Below are 17386 nucleotides of genomic sequence, written 5' to 3' on the forward strand. Positions count from 1 at the left end.
TCACCCATGGGGCCAGGCTGCCGCTGCAGTCACCTGTCACCTCATTCGCCTCCACTGCCACGGAGGAGGCGAGGTTCAGAGGTCCAGGGTCATGCCGTCCCATCGGGCACAGCCGGAATTCACACGCAGGCTGAGCTGCTCTGGACCCTGCACCCTTCTCCGTGTACAAGCACCCTCAGGGCATCTTAATGCTTCTCAAAAACAGGGCGGCCTCACTCGCAGCCTCACCCCTGCCTCACATGCAGTGTCACTCCTGCCTCACTGGCTGCCTCGCTCCCACCTCACTCACAGCCTCGCCCCTGCCTCACTGGCTGCCTCTCCCCCACTTCACTCAGAGCCTCACCCCTGCCCCTGCCTCACTCGCAGCATCACCCCTGCCTCACTGGCTGCCTCGCTCCCACCTCACTCACAGCCTTGCCCCTGCCTCACTGGCTGCCTCATCCCTACCTCACTCACAGCTTCACCCCTGCCCCTGCCTCACTCGCAGCCTCATCCCTGCCTCACTTGCTGCCTCATCCCTGCCCCTGCCTCACTTGCTGCCTTGCCTCTGCCTCACTCACAGCCCCACCCCTGCCTCACTTGCTGCCTCACCCCTGCCCCTGTCTCACTCGCAGCCTCACCTCTGCCCCGCCCCACTCGCTGCCTCACCCCTGCCTCGCCCACAATCTTGCCCCTGCCTGTCAGGCTTCATTCTGACCTTGGCTCAGGGAGCTGTGCTGGGTAGGGTCCCAGGCCTCACTCCAGGCCGGCTGCGGCGTCCCCAGAGCCCTGGGCCCACTGTCTGCTTCCTTCCTCAGAGGTGGCTGACGGCCTATGCTGTGTGCTGACCACGCCCTGCCTGACGCAAAGCACGGCCGCCCCGGCAGCGAGGGCCCCCAGCTCGCCGGTCACCTTGCGCCAGAAGACTTTCGACTGGAAGAGGGTATCCAGGTGTGTGTGTGTGTGTGTGTGTGCGTGCGTGCATGTCCGCCACACACTTGGGAGCACAAAACAGCATGTGAGGCTGGCACAGGTACACCATGGCCAGTGTCAGCTGGCCCTGCCGAAACCTGGGAGCACCGGGGCAGGTACAGACCCCTGGGAGGCCTCCTGCAGCCTATGGCAGCTCTCTGCCACGCCCCTCGGTGCTATGCTTCCGCCAATGTTTACTGAGTCCGACACAATGTTAACAGGACATCTTCCCACTGAGATACGTCACTCAGCTTCTATATGTGAGACTCCCAGAGAGTCACATACAAGTAAATTTTGTGAAAATTTAATTTAATATTATTTAATCCCATTCACGATGTTTAAGCACACTAGTAAAATTCTAAAGTTGCTTAATTTATGATAAGGAAAAAACACCTCCCGCTGATTTGTTCTGTTTATCCGATCATCAGCCATCACATGTTAAGGGCTATCTGTACTTTGGGGCTGGTGGGTTATCTCATTAATTAATGCTCATCCAGACACATCATTGTCAAAGTCAAAGGAAATCAGAAACCAGAGTTGCCTGGGAGATGTGCAACTGCTCTTCCTGTAAACACAACAGAGAAACCTTCACTGCTGGTGGACGTCTGAGCCTTGTGAGGGGCGGTGGCTCAGGCCCACTGGCGAGTGATTTGCCCAAGGTCACGCGGTGCCCCAGTGCTAGAACCAGAAGAACAGCAGGTTTGAGAAGCACTAACCCGGCTCCCCTCTTCTCTTCTCACTCGCATGTCCTCACCCTCTCCCCCCCTTTTCCCAACTTGCAGACTGCAGGAAGACGGTGAGGGAGCCGCGAACCCCCTCGGGATGGACGAGTCCCTCTTCAGCTACGGCCTTCGGGAAAGCATCGCCTCCTACCTGTCCCTAACCAGTGACGACAGCGCCCCCTTTGACCGAAAGAAGAAAAGCATCTCCTTGATGTACAGCGGGAGCAAGAGGAAGAGTTCTCTGTTCTCCTCGCCACCCTACTTTGAGGACTAGCCAGACAGCAGACAGTGGGGTTCACGCCCACAAGGCACTGAAGTTCCAGCTGTCGCCTGGGGGCAGAGCAGAGTTCCTGGATCTCTGGGGCCAAGAGAAGCCACATGGAGACTCCAACTCTCCTCCTCTCTATCCACATCATGACCAAAGGAGCCTCACAGCACGCATGTGACGTCACAGCACGTTGAACTGTGATGGGACAGGGCCATGCACGTGCACACGGTGCAGGTGGGCAGGACACAGACATGCGCCAGGCCCATTCTCCAGCAAACCCCAGGCGGCCACACTCTGAGGGAACACGTGCACAGGAAACCCTGAGAGGAAGACAGATCAAAAGCTGCCATCTGGCTCTGCACATGCAGCCCTGCAGGGAACTCCTTAACCCAGGGGATGCATCGCTTCAGTCTAAGGGAACTCCGTGACACTACACACCAGCCCAAGGGACACGCTGGCCTGAATCAGGAGACGCCTTGGGCATGCTGGGTAAAAGTCAGAGGGCCTCTGTGATGCTGACAGGGCCAGGCAGATGGGAGAGAGGGGACAGCTGGCGGGGAAGGAGCCCATGGGGCTGGAACCGCACAGGCTTCTGTGCTATCGCCAGCCATGGCTTGCAGGGCACAGAGAGTTACCCTAGGCTGCCTGGATTTTTGCTGTATTAATGCATCAATTATTCCTGCATAGCCACTCGAAGAGGCACCAAGTTAAGTCCCCGTGCAAGGTGTCAGGCCAAAAAAGAAAAAAAAAAAAAAAAGATGGACAAGTCCCAGCTCCTAATGGAGTTGCTGACAGGGAGACAAGTGTCCAAGCCAGTAATACGCCGAGGAGAGTGAAGAAGAGAAACTAACTCATGGCTTAGGATGGGTTTGGATCAGGCAAGAGTGACACAGGAGCGCTCGTTCAGCAGGCCCTCGGGGGTGCAAGGGCCGGCTGCACTAAGAAGTGGCTGGTTCTGCTTACGAAAGGGAGCTGGCGAGGTCCAAACAAGCCTCTCCTCCAGTCTTACTCTAAGCAGGGTCTGAGGTCCACGGGGCTACAAACGCAGAGCTCCAGGAAGGAGGGGAGCCCGAGTGACTGCATCCCGTCCCTATCACTGTGAGAGACCAGAGACAGAGGCTGTCCTGCCCAGGCCCTCCCACCAGATCCTGCTGAGAAAGAAGGAGCAGAATACGTGACTCGCTCCCCTCCGTGTCACGGGGACTCGGGGGGAGGAAGGCGTGCGCTGTGGTGTCCCCTGCCATGGGAGAAGCCCGGCTACTCCTGCCAGCATTCTGCAGATCCCAGCTCACCCCGGCTGCGGTGTGCAGCCATGCCTTCACGTGGCCCTGTGTCCCGGCAGGCCTCAGACGTTTATGCACGGGGACATTTGTGGTCTTGGCAATCACGGAGGGCTGTGTCAAGGGGACCAGTCAGCGTGTGGGAGACGAATGTAACCTGGGGACTCCGCCTCCCACCGCGAGGCCAGCTGCTGGCCAGAGCCGCCTCCAGATGCCTGCACAGCGTCTTGGGCCTTGTTCCCCACTGTGGGAAACGTGACTGAGACACCAGGGAAGCACTCAGAGGGACTTCCCAGTGGGAAGCATTACACTGTATTAAAGCCCGTATTTATTCCCGATGAAAATAAACCTAATGCGTATTTAAGCCTTGGAAAGCGGCGAGAGTGTCTAGGGTGAGGTGGGAGGGAGGTTCAGGAGCCCTGTGGGTTTGGGATTTTCAAGTCAGGGCCAGCTGGACAGAGGGGCACAACTTCTCCAACACCACAGGAGACTGGCTGGGAGGCACAGACTGTGGGAGGCTTGAGGGCGAGCTCGCACACTGGACAGCACATCCCGAGTGACAGCCATGAGAATTCTGCGTCTCCCTAGACTCTTCACACCACCTGTGACACCTGCCCTGTCCATTTTTCCCAGAGATTCTTGGGACCAGTGCTTTTCAGACTCTGCTCTAGGTGCCAGGCTGCAGCAATGAAAGCCACAGGAGGCTTCTGGGACACGGCACTGACGTCACCCAGAAACGAGAAGCTGTCCCACAGGAGGGAGTGCGGCGCAGGAAATGGCGGGGTTCCATCTGAGGGTGCTCAGGAGGGGCTCCGAGGAGAGGCCTGAGAGGCGAGCTGCAAGCAGGCATGCAAAGACCGGGAAGTGCGCTGGAGGCCGTGGGCACAGCATGGCCGTCCCTACAGGCAGAGCGAGAGTGCAGGCTGAGGGGTCTGCAGGGAGAGGAGTGGCCAGGGCTGAGGGAGGCGGAGGAGGTGGGGAGAGGAGGCAGACAGACAGGTCCGGCAGGGCCTTCGCTAGAGGGCAGGGGCAGGTCCACTCTAAAAGAGCTGGGAAGCCCTCAGCAGGGGAGAGGAACCTTCTCACTCACGGGCTCGATTTAAAAGGGCCACATCAGCTGCCGTGTGGCAGACGGGGTCTATGCACACAGCTCTGTGTTGTCTACTTGCTACAGCCTTAAAGCAAAGGGCGCAGAGGGTTTGAAGATAAAGCCACGGGAAATCTGAGCAAGAGGAAAACGTGTTGTATTCTGAGGCTAAATGGAATTCAAGGGGGAAATAAATTACATCGGAGCAGAGAGCTGCTGCAAAAGGAACCATACATTAAGACAGTGTAACGACTGCCATCTAGTTAATCAACAGTTTCAAAAGGTATCACACAACTAGTACAGAAAGAAACAGCTATGTAATCTTACTTGGAGACTTTAACACACAACTGTCAGAAACTGATGGATTAAGCAAAGGCACACAAACAGCTAGATTTTGACAACACTGTTTAACTTTGCTGCCCACAAATGGAGAAGACATTAGGTCACAGTGGCTGTCCTGATACATTTCAGGGTCAGCCTCTTCCCATTCACGCTCTCTGACAATAATGAAATAAAATTGCAAATAGATTTGTAAAAGGATAGAAAAAAATCTATGACCCTAAAACCCAAAAAACTTAAAGTCCTTCCGTTGAGAAGAAAATGATAGAATAAATACTTAGAAATAAACAACCTAAGGCCACTTTTCAAATTGTGAGAGCCATAGCTGGTAAAATCACAGGCAGGGAGTTGGCTGATTAAAATACACTGATCCAAGAACAAAGAAGGGAAAGCAATGATGTCAGCCTTCAACTCCAGAAGCTAAAAGAACAAGGAGAAAGTGGAGGAGAGTCACAAAGGGAGGGCGTCAGTGAAGCCGAGTTCTCAAAACACAGCCACAGAGAAGCCAGAGGAGAGCTGTGAAGACGCGGCCTGTGCAGTAGGAGTAATACGACAGACAAAACACACACAGACGTGGCCAAGAGCGCCAAAGGCAGAACAGCAAGCAAATGCACTTCTGCTCCTACCAGCCTGCAGGGGAGAGTGCCCCAAAGCCCTGAGACAGCCTAGGACGGCTCCTCCCTCCCCTCCCCTGCCCTCCCTGCTGTCTGGAACCCAGGCAAGCGGCCCAGATGCAGCTCTGCAGAGCAGGGAGCTAAGAGCAAGGCCCTAAGGGATGGCAGAGAGCCACTGAGAACACACCAGGGCCCTGAGCAACACCTGGACACGTCTCACCTTGGGAAATGACAACAGAAAAATAGAGAAAAAGCTTCTTCACTCCATAAGCTACTTTAGTGGTAGGTCTCTCTGTTAACGATATCTGAGCATTTTGCCCCAACAATTACAGAACTAATCCTGCCATTATTTGCCAATGATGAGGTGTCTTCATAGAAAATCCAATGAAACCAACAGGCAAGACTTTAGAAGTGATGAGACATCAGCCAGTTGCTAAGTCAACTTATTCTTCTGTGGAAAAATTACAGTAATTTGCTAAACCAAGTCATTCCCAGAGCTGGAAAACACAACGGAAACTAAGTCACCATCCACAAAACCAACCAAACGATAGCCTATGGAGGAGCATGCCTCGCAACCTTCACGTGTAAGGGTCCAAAACTAGGAAAAGACCCGAGGAGTTGTGGGGTTAACCTGATGTATGGCTGCAAGGCGGAACATCAAAAACACAGGGCTTCTTTTTCTCCCTAAAATTAAACAAAAAAATTCCATGAAACTAATCTTATAGTCCCAGAAGGAATATTAGAAAAAATTAACTTATTCTAAAATACATACGGAAGCCTCAGAGCCCATGAACAGCTAGGGTAATTTTGAGCCAAATAAGCCTAAGGGAGGCGCTCACTCTAGGAGAGCTATTGCCCAAACAACAGAAAATAGTGTTCTGGCCCCCAACCACCATCTTCCTCCACGTCAGTTTAATGGAATGTGGCACGCACGGTCTCAGGCACCCTTTGTGAACCAGGGACTCTCTGAGCGTTAAGGAAGTGCTAGGAGAATTACACTTCCATCAGGGTGACAAGCAACTCACAGGAGAAGTGAAATAAGAAATGTCAGAAAAATGCCAAGGGTGTAAGACAAGACAGAATTCCTGAGAACTGCTCCCTGACGTGCTGTGGCGTTTGGATCTGCTTGTCCCAGTTGAGACCTCTGCTGAGATGTCATTGCTAACGTGATGGCAGCACGAAGTGGCGGGGACTTTCAGAGGTGTCTGGGTCATGGGGCTCTTCTGTCACGAAGGCATTGGTGTAGTTCCCAGGGGTGGGTGAGCTGTCCCGATGTGGGTGTTACAGCTCCCTCTGCCCTGCCTCTGCTCGCACAGTCTTGCCTTCTGCTTTTCGGCCACACGTGGAGCAGGCCGGAGGCCCTCGCAGGAAGCTGAGCAGATGCCGGGGCCCTGACCTTACATTTTTCAGCCCCCACGAGCCAAAATCAACCCCTTGTCTTTCTATAAAGTGCCAAGCCGCTGGCCTCCAGTCATAGCAACAGAACACAGACTGAGGCAGGGAGTCTCTTCACTAAGGTGACCTTCCCTCTGCTCTGAGAGCAGGGGGAAGGGCTGGAGGCCTGGGAACTCAGCTGAGCCCGGGGGCAGATCCAAGGACGGTCCAGGTGGACACCGCACGTGCCGCCCACAGTGCAGACTCAAAGGTGCCGGAGAAGGCGTGGCGTTTCCTAGGAATGCTGCAACCAGTGAGCCTGGAGTGTGGCATTCCAGCGGGAATGGAGGTGGAAAGGGGACAGGAAAGCCTAGCTTGAGGCCAGGGGTTCACCCCAAGGAATGTGGAACTAGAGCAATGTCGAAGGATGGCGAGGGTCCCGGAGTCAAACCACAGAGGACACGATCCCAAAGTCTACTCTCAAAACAGCCCACAGGCGTGTGTGCGACAAGTCACCCTTCAGCCTGTGCCCCATCCCCCAGGTCCAGGGAAGCAATCTGGAACTTGCTTTAGCTTGGAGTTGCTGTCTCTTGTGAGGGAAGTGGGGGGCTTGGATTTCTCGAGTTCCTGTGGTGTGCAGGACACTGCAAACTCTAAGCATGGCAGCTTGCTGTGACCTTGGGAGACGGAACCCACTGCTTTTTTTTTTTTTTTTTGACAGGCAGAGTGGACAGTGAGAGAGACAGAGAGAAAGGTCTTCCTTTTGCCGTTGATTCACCCTCCAATGGCCGCTGTGGCTGGCGTGCTGCGGCCAGCGCACCGCGCTGATCCGAAGGCAGGAGCCAGGTGCTTCTCCTGGTCTCCCATGGGGTGCAGGGCCCAAGTACTTGGGCCATCCTCCACTGCACTCCCTGGCCACAGCAGAGAGCTGGCCTGGAAGGGGGGCAACCGGGACAGAATCCGACTCCCCGACCGGGACTAGAACCCGGTGTGCCGGCACCGCTAGGTGGAGGATTAGCCTATTGAGCCGCGGCGCCGGCCAGAACCCACTGCTTTGATTTCACAGGTGGAGGATGCAAGGTGGAAGGTCTGTCCAAAGCCAGGACAGGACTCTCTGATCGTAGGCCTGAGAGACCCCTGGGAGAACCCCAAGTTCCCGAAGAAGCAGTCTCATGTCCTTAGGTTCTAATCTCTGCCAATAGTTACCTGCTGTGTGCTCTTTGGCAGGTCATGGAGCCTCTGTGCCACTCAGATTTCTTACCTCTGGACTGAAAAGGGAGTAACGGCCACATGCCAGTCAAAGTGAGGATCTGGGAGATAAGATACGGAAGCACTCCGAGGACCCAAATGTACTAAACAAACAGATGAATAATCATCACCGTAGAAACTCCTCTTGACTGATGTTGTCTTAGCAGCTCCTGCCCCAAGATTCACAGACTTCAGATTCTACTCCCAGATAAACTGCCAACTGACACTCACTCCCCAAACATCTGCCGGGGAAGAGCACATTTAATAACCGCTAATAACTGAAGTATTTTTGTCCTTTCATTCCCAAGTAATTTCACATGCATCCCAAGGGCTGCCGGGAGCAGTTGGGAAAGCTGCTTCCAAATGACTCAAACAGACGGGAGGATTTATTTTTAAATACACTGCCATTTGTTAAAACAGATTAGTTTTTGAAATTCCCCAAACACCTAAACCCTGAAAAAGAAAAATCTGCCTTCTGGGCCTTTTGGAAGATGCTTCTGGCATCTTCTGGGTCCTAGTGAGCGCCTCGCTTCCAAGAGGACTCTGGAGAAATTCCTCCAGGATTAGTGCAACACGAAGGTCTGTTGTCAACACCACACCTGGGAGATGTTTGGGCTCAAACCTCTTGCCACTAAGATGGACCCAGATGGGAAAACACAAGGGGAGGAAGAAGATGCTGGAATGTCTGAATGCTGCCACGTGCACGTGCCCATTTGCTGCCCTGCTGGCCATGGTACCTGGAGAGCGTCTACTGTCAGATTGCTGGGTGGGGGCCTCAGGGCCCTGTGGGGAGCAGTAAGGCATGTCGGCCCCTGCTCTGCTGCAGTTTAAGGTCCGTGAGGGAGGCCAAGCAGGCCCAGCATCCTTATTCACTGGCGGATACCATGATAAACGCTGTGCAGGACGACAGGCAGAGGCTCTAAGCTGGAGGTCCAGAAGACTTCTCTAAAGGACAAGCAGGGCAGTAGGGCAGGTGCTAGGATGTGGATATGGGGTGAGCATGTCCCCAGAGGCTCAGGCGTTGCAAGTGTGTGCCCAGGATGGCAATGTGAGAGGTGGTGGGCGTGGAAGAGGGCCCACTGACAGTGAGGTGTTGGGGGTAGCGTCCTCGGAAGGGATTCAGTACCTGTGGGACTCTGAGTTGGTGCCCCGAGAGGACTGTTGTAACGGAAGCTGACCTCTCCCTGACTTCCTGTCCCACCACGGCTCTATCCCTTTGTGTGCTGTGACGTCATCCATCACGGGTCTTCCCCAGAGCCCAGCCAGTCCAATGCCGTGCGTCTAGGCAGAATAAACCTCTTTTCCTTATGTGGTACCTAGCCTCAAGTGTCTTGCTTTGCTTACAGAAAATGGACCAATACATCACACAACGAGGAGAATGAGAGAAAAGTCTTCCCTGCAAAGAACACGTCCTATGCAAGGGGCCTTCAAAAAGTCTATAGAAAATGCCTGTTATGAAAAAATCTACATGTGGATTTCAATAAAAAGTCTGCATCAAAATAAACTCAGCTTTCAATTCCATTTTCCATTCACTTTGTGAAATACCCTTGTATAAGGCACAACACAGGATGGCCCCCAAGGGACACGACTGGGCCCTGCGGCTGAAGGAGAGGGATGGAGTGGCAGGTGGCACTGCCTTCTGTTGGAAATGGTGACAACGCTGACCTCAGCTAAGTTATGCCCAAACAAAGACACTTCTCCCACCTCCTTCAAATCAAGTGCTTGAACTCCAGAAGTTGTGCAAGGCTGGGGTGCAGCTAAATGGCCTTGGATTGCTGGCCAGTCACTGAGGAACTCAGTTCATGGTGTTGACTTCAGTGGTTCTCCATCTTTCCTCTGTTTAGGTTCCTTTCCAGTCTCCTAATTGCTTCCTTGATCTCCAGTGTTACCCCTCTTAAATTCACTTTTTACCCAGCCCTACGAGCAGTGGTCCTGAAGTGTAGCTCTAAGCTTCTTACTTGCTTAAAAATCATTTGCCACAGAGCAATGTTCTAGCAGTACTGTTTACAACAGTCGAGTGGTAGACACACCTCATGTGCCCGTCAACAGATGAATGTGTGCACGAAGTAAGCTCCATATGCAGAATGGAGTAGTATTCAACTTTAAGAAGGAAGGAGATTCTGATCCGTGTTACCCCAGGCATGAACCTGGAAGATGTGATTCCAAGTGAAGCAAGCCAGACACAAAATGTTAAATACCGTATGGTTCCACTTACATGAGGTACCCAGAATGAGCAAATTTGTAGAGACCAAAGAAGAAAAGAGGTTAACAGGGGCTTCAGGCATTGGGAGAATGGAAAGTCATGTTTCATTGGTACAGGCTTTCTGTTTGAGATGACGGGAAAGTTCTGGCAATGGACAGTGGTGATGGTTGCACAACCCTGGAAATGTACTTAATGCCACTGAACTAGACACTTACAATGGTTAAAATCCTAAGCTGGAAACAAACAAAGCAGTCATTGAGCAATGAATCTCCCTCTCTCAGGGTAACAATCCAAGTGTTCGGGGCAGGTGGACGCCTCTGTGCCTGCACACACTGGCTGCCAGGACTCCGGCCCTCAATCTTCTTTCCCAGGACTTGGCTGAGAGTTAATGCCTCCACAGCATTCATCATGTAGCTACGCCATTCCCACTCCAGGGAAACATTCCTCCATACCCCCTTCCTTCTCTGACACTGGGCTGGGTCCTTCTCTGTGACCCATCCTAAGATTCTCTTTTAAATTACCCACTTTAAGTGTTTGTCCCCAGCACTCGGTGACTACATACTTCCCAAGCCCGGTGGCATGTAGCATTTATCATGGCTTGCCAGAATCTAACACACACATGGCACAAATTAGATACTCAATAAAATCAGGAGCTAATCAAGGACAGAACAATGGATCCCAGGCCAGCTAGGTGATTTTTTCCATCCTAATTATTGCCATTATCAAGATCACTGTATTATCAGCATCACTGTCATTGTCATCATCACTACCATCCTCAAACTCACCATCATCATCACCATTATGATCAACAGCATCATCACCATCATCATCATTTAGCAGGCACTGCAGACCATCCGGTCCATCCAGTAGGTTCCTGCCTGGTTAGTTCTAGTCTGCCTCCATTCAGACCACTAAATCCTCACGAGGAACTCCCAGGAAACAGACATTCCAACTTCTCGGAGTCACAGCACTTTAGACCCCACTCCATGTAGTCAGGAGAGCTTGGGCTTCCTGGAGGCACAGAGCCTGGAGAGATGGCCACAAGCAGGAGCCACAGCACAAACGCTAAGGGGAAATCCAGCAACTAAGCCAACTGGTCTCAAGGGGCAGAGGAGAGGAGCTGTTCACCCAAATCTGCAGTAAGACTGAAGAGAGAACCTGTAACTCACCATCAGCACAGCTCTCTGGAAGAGTCTGGAGTCCTTGGCACCGGCTGTGAGAAGGTGGATGCTGGCCACGTCAGCTCCACCTCGGTCTGCTGCCAGGGATACGCGCCGAGGGTCCCCACCAAAGGCTCCGATGTAGGTCTGCACCCAGCTCAGAGCTGCCACCTGGTCCAGCAGTCCCCAGTTGCCAGTCACTTCGTCAGATCCTTCAGAAAACAGGAAAGCCTTTTGTGATTTTGCACAACCTTGGATTTAATAATCATGGTGCTATCTACACCAGGCACATGGCTCCTGCAGGGGCCCTGGGTTCTTATCCCCACAGGTCAGCACTGTGGGTTCCAAACACAGTCAGTGGCAGTGGGAAGAATGTGGCCTTCCAACCCAAACACACTCAGGTCTCAATCCCAGCTTCAGCCAGCACTAGCTGGGAGACCTTGCCCATGTCCCTGCACTCTCCGGGCTCTGCTTCCCCACTGGCAGACAAGGGCAGTTGCTGGGAGGCTGGTCGATCACAGCCATGCGTGTTCAGCCCCACCACCCAGGTCAGCACGCCTGCTGGGAAGGAGGCGATCCTGTCCCAGGTTTTTGACTCTGCAAGTGGCTTCCATGACAACAGCCAGCCCAGGGTAGAGCCCTGGATTCCGCTCCTCCCCACTGTCCCATCTGCTGTGGCCTCCAGCAGCACACACAGACCTGATCTCCCTTTCCTTTCTCATAAAGTTCAAAACTGAAAATGCAGCACTGTTTTTAAATGAAACAACATAAAAAGACATAAAAAGAGTGAAGCACAATTGTGCTCTTCTCCTTGGCTTTTTAGGACACCCCATGACCCCACCCCCTGGTGGACCCCTGAATTCAGTGGGTCATTTCCAACTGACTGCACTAACTCCATTGACTTCTCCATCACACCTTGAAAGAGCACACCTCATTCTGATCTCATCTGAGGTCCACATGCTTTTCTGGCTGTGCCAGGAAACCTCATCAGATTCCACGGCTTCATCAACAACCACACACGGGTGACTCTAGGGTGCAGATCAACTGCTCAGACTGCCCCCCAAGCCCTGGACTGCTCGCAGTTCTCCACCATGCACCAAAGTTATAATGAACAGGATTCAGTTCCTAGCAAGAAACTGTTCACAGTTTCCCTATTTCCCAAATAGAAAAAAACAACAAAAACAAAAAAGCTTGCGTCTGAATTCCCAACCTTGCATTCTCCGAGCTGAAGAGCGCACCAGCTCAGAGTGCAAGAAAGACACAATGAGTCTTCCAGCCGTGGAGGCTTCTGGAATTTCTTCAAGCGCTTTTCATGTTCTGGGTCTGGTGAAGCCATTGGCACAGCACGGTCCTCGCTGCGGCCTTTTCGGCATTGTGTGTGTGCTCCATTTGTCAGGGTGAACGTGTTTGTTTCCCTCAAGGCCTAGGCAGCCCAGGAAAGCAGGGCGCCAGCTGAGCAGAGCGAGCCCTGTGAGTCTGGGACGTGACCTCCACAGCCTGCATTTCCAGCAACAACAAATGGGGATGTCGCTGCCTCTCACTTGCTCTCTCAGTGTCCCCACTACGTGGCAACCTGGGATGCAAATCCTAACTCACAACCAAACTCTTAGTCCTAACTTTCAACCCAAGTCAACAGATACTTGGGGAAGAATCTCTAAGACGTGCACTGTAAAATTTGAGTGCCCTTTGTTGTGGAGTTTTCTCTGCTGCGAAAGCCTGAGGAACTGCCTCGTCACTACCGCATGAAGTTGGAACTTCTCGGCTTTCAGGCCCCTAGGATGTGCGCTCCTCCTGTCTCTTCGGTTTGGGTTCCCAGCACTGCCCAGGGGCCGCTCATCGCATCCATGTTCGTTCTGCACTCGCTGTGTGCTGAGCTCCGGTTCCTTGTATCCTCAGTGTCCTGCACTGGTCCCACCACCCCAGTCCTGTCACACGCACTGTGCCTCTACTCATGAGCCCGCTGCTTGGCCCCAGAGGCAGGGCACTGCAGAGGGCTGTGCCCTACTGGCCAGGCACTTCAGCCACTGGGGGCACAGACGTGTGAGATTCCTGGACCTAGTGCTGACACCCTGCTCCACGCATCCAGTGCCCTACTCTGCCCTGCACCACCAGTCTCCTACGCTCTGCGCAGGACCATCCCACAAGCTGGTTCTCACCTGCCCGTTCTACTTCCTCAACCATCTGACAGAAGACCCTTAGCAAAACCCAGTTTTGGCGATGGGCGTCAATGGAAGGCAGCAGACACGGTGCTGAGTGCCGTGTGAGACCCTGGTGTGCTTCCATTTTCCCCGTCTGTGAAAGGGGGATTTCACCAGAACGTGCCTCAGGTGGCTGCCACAATGATCAAATCAGTTGACATCGGTAAAGGGGGCAGAACTCCTCCACCTGGCACAAGGCATTAAAGAGGATTTTTTCCCCCTTAAATAAAATGAAACAGGTGTAGTTCTAGCAGCACCTCAGCAAGGCCCTTAGCAAGTTCAGGCCTGTGCATCTGTGACAGGGTGCCCCTGGGGCAGGGTCCGTGCCTGTTCCTCTGCTCAGGGAGCCTGGCAGACCCTCTGGGGGTGCAGGAGGGGGAAGTGGAGCTGAGTGTCCAAGGACGATGAGGTCATGGCTGTGTGTGGTTACTGGTGGCTTCCTGGCCTGCTGTCTGGCTCCCTGGCCAAAGAACACTTCCTCTGCTCCTGCATGACTGCTAGCCACCCCTCCTCCTCTGTCCCTGTGTGCCGCCGCCCCCATCACTGTCATGCTTTGCCAGACAGAACGTGACACGTTACAGGGTGCTGATGCTCCCAGGATCTGTCTCCAGGGTGGGATCCAAGCTCACAAAAATGGCCCCCTCCCTTGGCCCACCACACACCCTCTCACTTCCTTTCCAACTGCTCCATAGCAACAGGAGCAAGGCTCCCGGAAATGCAGGGCTTGGCTCGTCTTGTCTCTCAGAGAGCACAAGTTTGTGCAGGCAGCCTGAGGCCCAGCAGGAGTGGCTATGCGCATCTGTCCATCTCTGCAGGGATGTTCCACTCTGCAAGGCCATGCACCTGACTCAGCAAGGGACAGGGGCCCCTGCTGCAACCTGGAGGCAGCTTTGTGGCCAGAGGCCAGCCAGGAAGTGAGGATGACAGAGGCATGGCCTGCCAAAGCCCCTGCCTCAGACAAGGGGGGGATCAGCGGGGGAGCTCAGGTGCCACACGGTTCCAGGGCCACGTTCTGTGCTCGTCTTCCACATACCTTATCTCACATATACCGCCTTAGGAGTATTAGCAGCTTCCCCTGACAGAGGGGCAGCTGTGATGACAGAGGGAGGGAGGGTGTGTGGGTCTGGGATGTTACAGGCCCACAGAGTGAAGCCACTACCCTTAGACCCTGTCCTGTTTGAAAGCAGGACGCAAGGCTGAGACCGTGGGCACTCAGAGCAGCCCAGCCCTTCCAAATATGCGCTCCGAGTTGTGCTTCTCAACCGTGCAGAAGGAAAAAGGGAGGCCGCATGAGACAGCACAAGGGGGTCAGAGGGCGATACACCCACTCTGCAGGGTGCTGAGGGTGTTCACGGACAGGGTGCAGTCGGCAAAACCCACGGAACCAACAACAGGATGAGAGACCCCTAATGGCAGCTCTGGACTTGAGTGACTGGCGAGGGGTCGCGGCAGCTCCCCAGGTGTAACAGGTATGCCACCCGGATCGTGGTGGCAGTAGTAGGGCAGGCTGGGGGAAGGGCACGGGGCACGCACGGGGACTCTGTGCTTACTGCTTGGTTTCTGTGTAAACTGAACACTGCTCTGGATCCTAAAAATCCAGTAAGTAGACACAACAAACAGAAAAGGAGATGGCTGCCGCCCGTGTCTCAGGCTGCCGGGAGGAATACGTATGGTCAGAAGCCGCCCCCGGGAGCGTCCTGCCGGCTGCACGCGCCTGCTTCCTGCTGGCTTCCACGCCCCGTGCAGCTGCTGCTCTGCCCAAGTCTGCTTGCCAAACTGGCCCGCGGCAGTCCGGGGGTGGCTCATGGGCACCCAGGGAGCCTGTGCCGTGGCTCTGCCGCTCCTCTGCCCACTGCCCTGCTCCCGTGCCTCGGCTTCCTGGTTATCTGGTGAGGATGCCAATGGCTGTGGCCTCTCCCTAGGCTCACTCTCAGAAAGCCCCAGGCAAGAGCCCAGAGGGCTGGGGAAGGCAGGGCATGCAAGGAGGCCTGATAAAACAGCAAAGATGCTGTCTGTGACCAAACAAGTGTGGAACGCCAACCCTGATCTGTGTAACCAAAGAACAAGAAGCCCAAAGGGCCTTTCTAGGCATGGAAGGAGCAGGCTAAAGCATGGTCCTCCTTGTCATTGTTTGACTGCCACTTGGGACTGGGTGATTGGCCTCCTGTATGGCTCCAAGCCTTGTTATTTCATCAATGAAATGGGCCCACAGTGTTGGTTCCTGAAAAACACCCTGTAAGTTTAACTTCCCTTCTCTCGAGCTGATGGTTTTTCCCTTGAGCAACATGAAGAGGCAGCACTGATTCATCAGGAATGAGGGGGCTGGATGTTCTGGAAGCTTCTGTCGCCCCCCTCCTGCCCCCCCCCACCCACAGACTGCCCATGCTGGCAGCCAAAATGAGTTTCCCTTTCCGGAAGCACAGGACTCTAAACAAGATTACCCTCTGTGCAATCGTCATCTCCTGCCCCTCGGGGATGGACAGACGACATACGGAAACTTGCTCGCTCTGTCTAGAAATGCCCTGAGCCAGAGAGTCAGCCTCGGCTGGGAAAACCTCCCCAGCCCAGGGTTCAACAGGATCAGCCCTGATCTCACGCCCTCGTCAGGGAAGGGCCCGAGTGGTTTAACAAATCCTTGTCAACCTTGCGTTTGGGAAAAGGGAGCCCAGCAGAGCTTTCTTTAAAGGAAAGTAAACTTGCCTGGGAGTAACCTTTAATGTTCACCTAAGTCTTTCACAAAACCCAGCCACCACATTTGCTTCTCACCACCGTCTGGGATCTGTCGGACAGGGCGCAAAGCAGGAAAGCGGAAGCCACGGGCATTCTTCAGTTCCTAGCAGCGCCTGCCCCGTAATGTTCCCGTTACGTCTGCTGTCTGCCTATCACCCACATCTCCCACGCTGGCCCTGGGTTGCATTTCACCTGCCTGTCCCTTGCAATACTGGAGGGCTTCATGGAACCTGAGGCTCACGCTGCATGGTCTACTCAGCCCCCCTGCCCCCACACTCACACGGGACGCCTGCTCACATACATTCCAGTGCTATCTGTCATTCTGGCCACGCTGCCTCCACCTCCCATCCATTCTTAGCACATCAGATAGTCCAGGTGGTGAAGGAGACCTTTGGAAACCAGGGGGGAAGCTCAGTCCCTTTTTCAAGGACTTTAAACCTACTACCATCTCTAAAACTCCCCACATACCATGTATTGTCTCACTCGAGTCTCACTGTAACTTTGGAAACTGAGTAGAATCACCCCCACATTACACAGGAGAAAGCTGAGACTGGGAGAAAGGAAGGTTTCTTTTTGTTTTTGTCTTAGGTCACACGGCCAATGAATGGCAGGGCTGCTGCTGATCCCTCAGATTCTGAGGCCAGTGCCCCTGCCCACTGTAGACGCTGCCTGATGCTTCCTCCACGCTTGCTGGTGGCTGGAGGGGAGGCAAGGCTGTGGCCGGAAGGTGGCTGGGTTGGTCCAAGGCTCAACCTTGCCCTGGCAGTTGGGGATGATGGAGGAGCAGGGAGCCAGGGTGACAAGCAGGTTTGTGCCCTGAAGGAAGCAGGCAGGAAAGAAAGAGAAATAAATGGGAATACTTCATTGGTGCGGCCCTTGAGTTGAGACGCACGGCCTCCCTGTGCACGGAAGGGCTGCAGTCCACTCCTTGGAGCTTTCCCAGGACAGACAGCTCCCGATGAGCCTGCTCTGCTACTTCCGAACCTTATGACCTTGAACAAGTTTCTAACCTCCTTGGGCATCCGATTCCCGCTCCCCGCCCCCGCCATCAGATAGAATCCACGGTGCTCTTGGAACAGCATCAGACATGTGTTGTCCAGTGAACAAGAGCCGCCTCTCTCCGTGGGCGTCGGCACTGCTGCAGGCTCTCGGGGCTGCTAGTGCCTGGACTATGCACAGATGGGCTGCCGGAGGGGCAGCAGGGTGAGAGGC

At 54.1% G+C, this 17386-nt stretch overlaps 2 protein-coding genes across 9 annotated transcripts in view; both read left to right on the plus strand.

Moving 5' to 3' along the window:
- The window catches only part of LOC100339379 (Src like adaptor), a 33496-nt gene extending 30788 nt beyond the window's left edge, over positions 1 to 2708 (plus strand). For 2 of the 3 annotated variants that reach the window (XM_070060058.1, XM_002710550.5), the window contains 2 exons: positions 798 to 930; positions 1734 to 2700. In XM_070060058.1, the coding sequence (XP_069916159.1) occupies positions 798 to 930; positions 1734 to 1947 (347 nt within the window). In that variant the 3' untranslated portion in view covers positions 1948 to 2700. Of the gene's footprint in view, positions 1 to 797; positions 931 to 1733 lie in introns of all 3 variants that reach the window. The other variant, XM_008255928.4, reaches the window with a different exon arrangement.
- LOC138846302 (UPF0449 protein C19orf25 homolog) overlaps positions 1 to 17386 on the plus strand; it is a 251330-nt gene that overhangs the window by 116666 nt on the left and 117278 nt on the right. The gene's annotated exons all lie outside the window — the stretch shown is intronic.

The sequence above is a fragment of the Oryctolagus cuniculus genome, chromosome 17 (assembly GCF_964237555.1).
Source record: "Oryctolagus cuniculus chromosome 17, mOryCun1.1, whole genome shotgun sequence".
In the NCBI taxonomy this organism is placed as follows: domain Eukaryota; kingdom Metazoa; phylum Chordata; class Mammalia; order Lagomorpha; family Leporidae; genus Oryctolagus; species Oryctolagus cuniculus.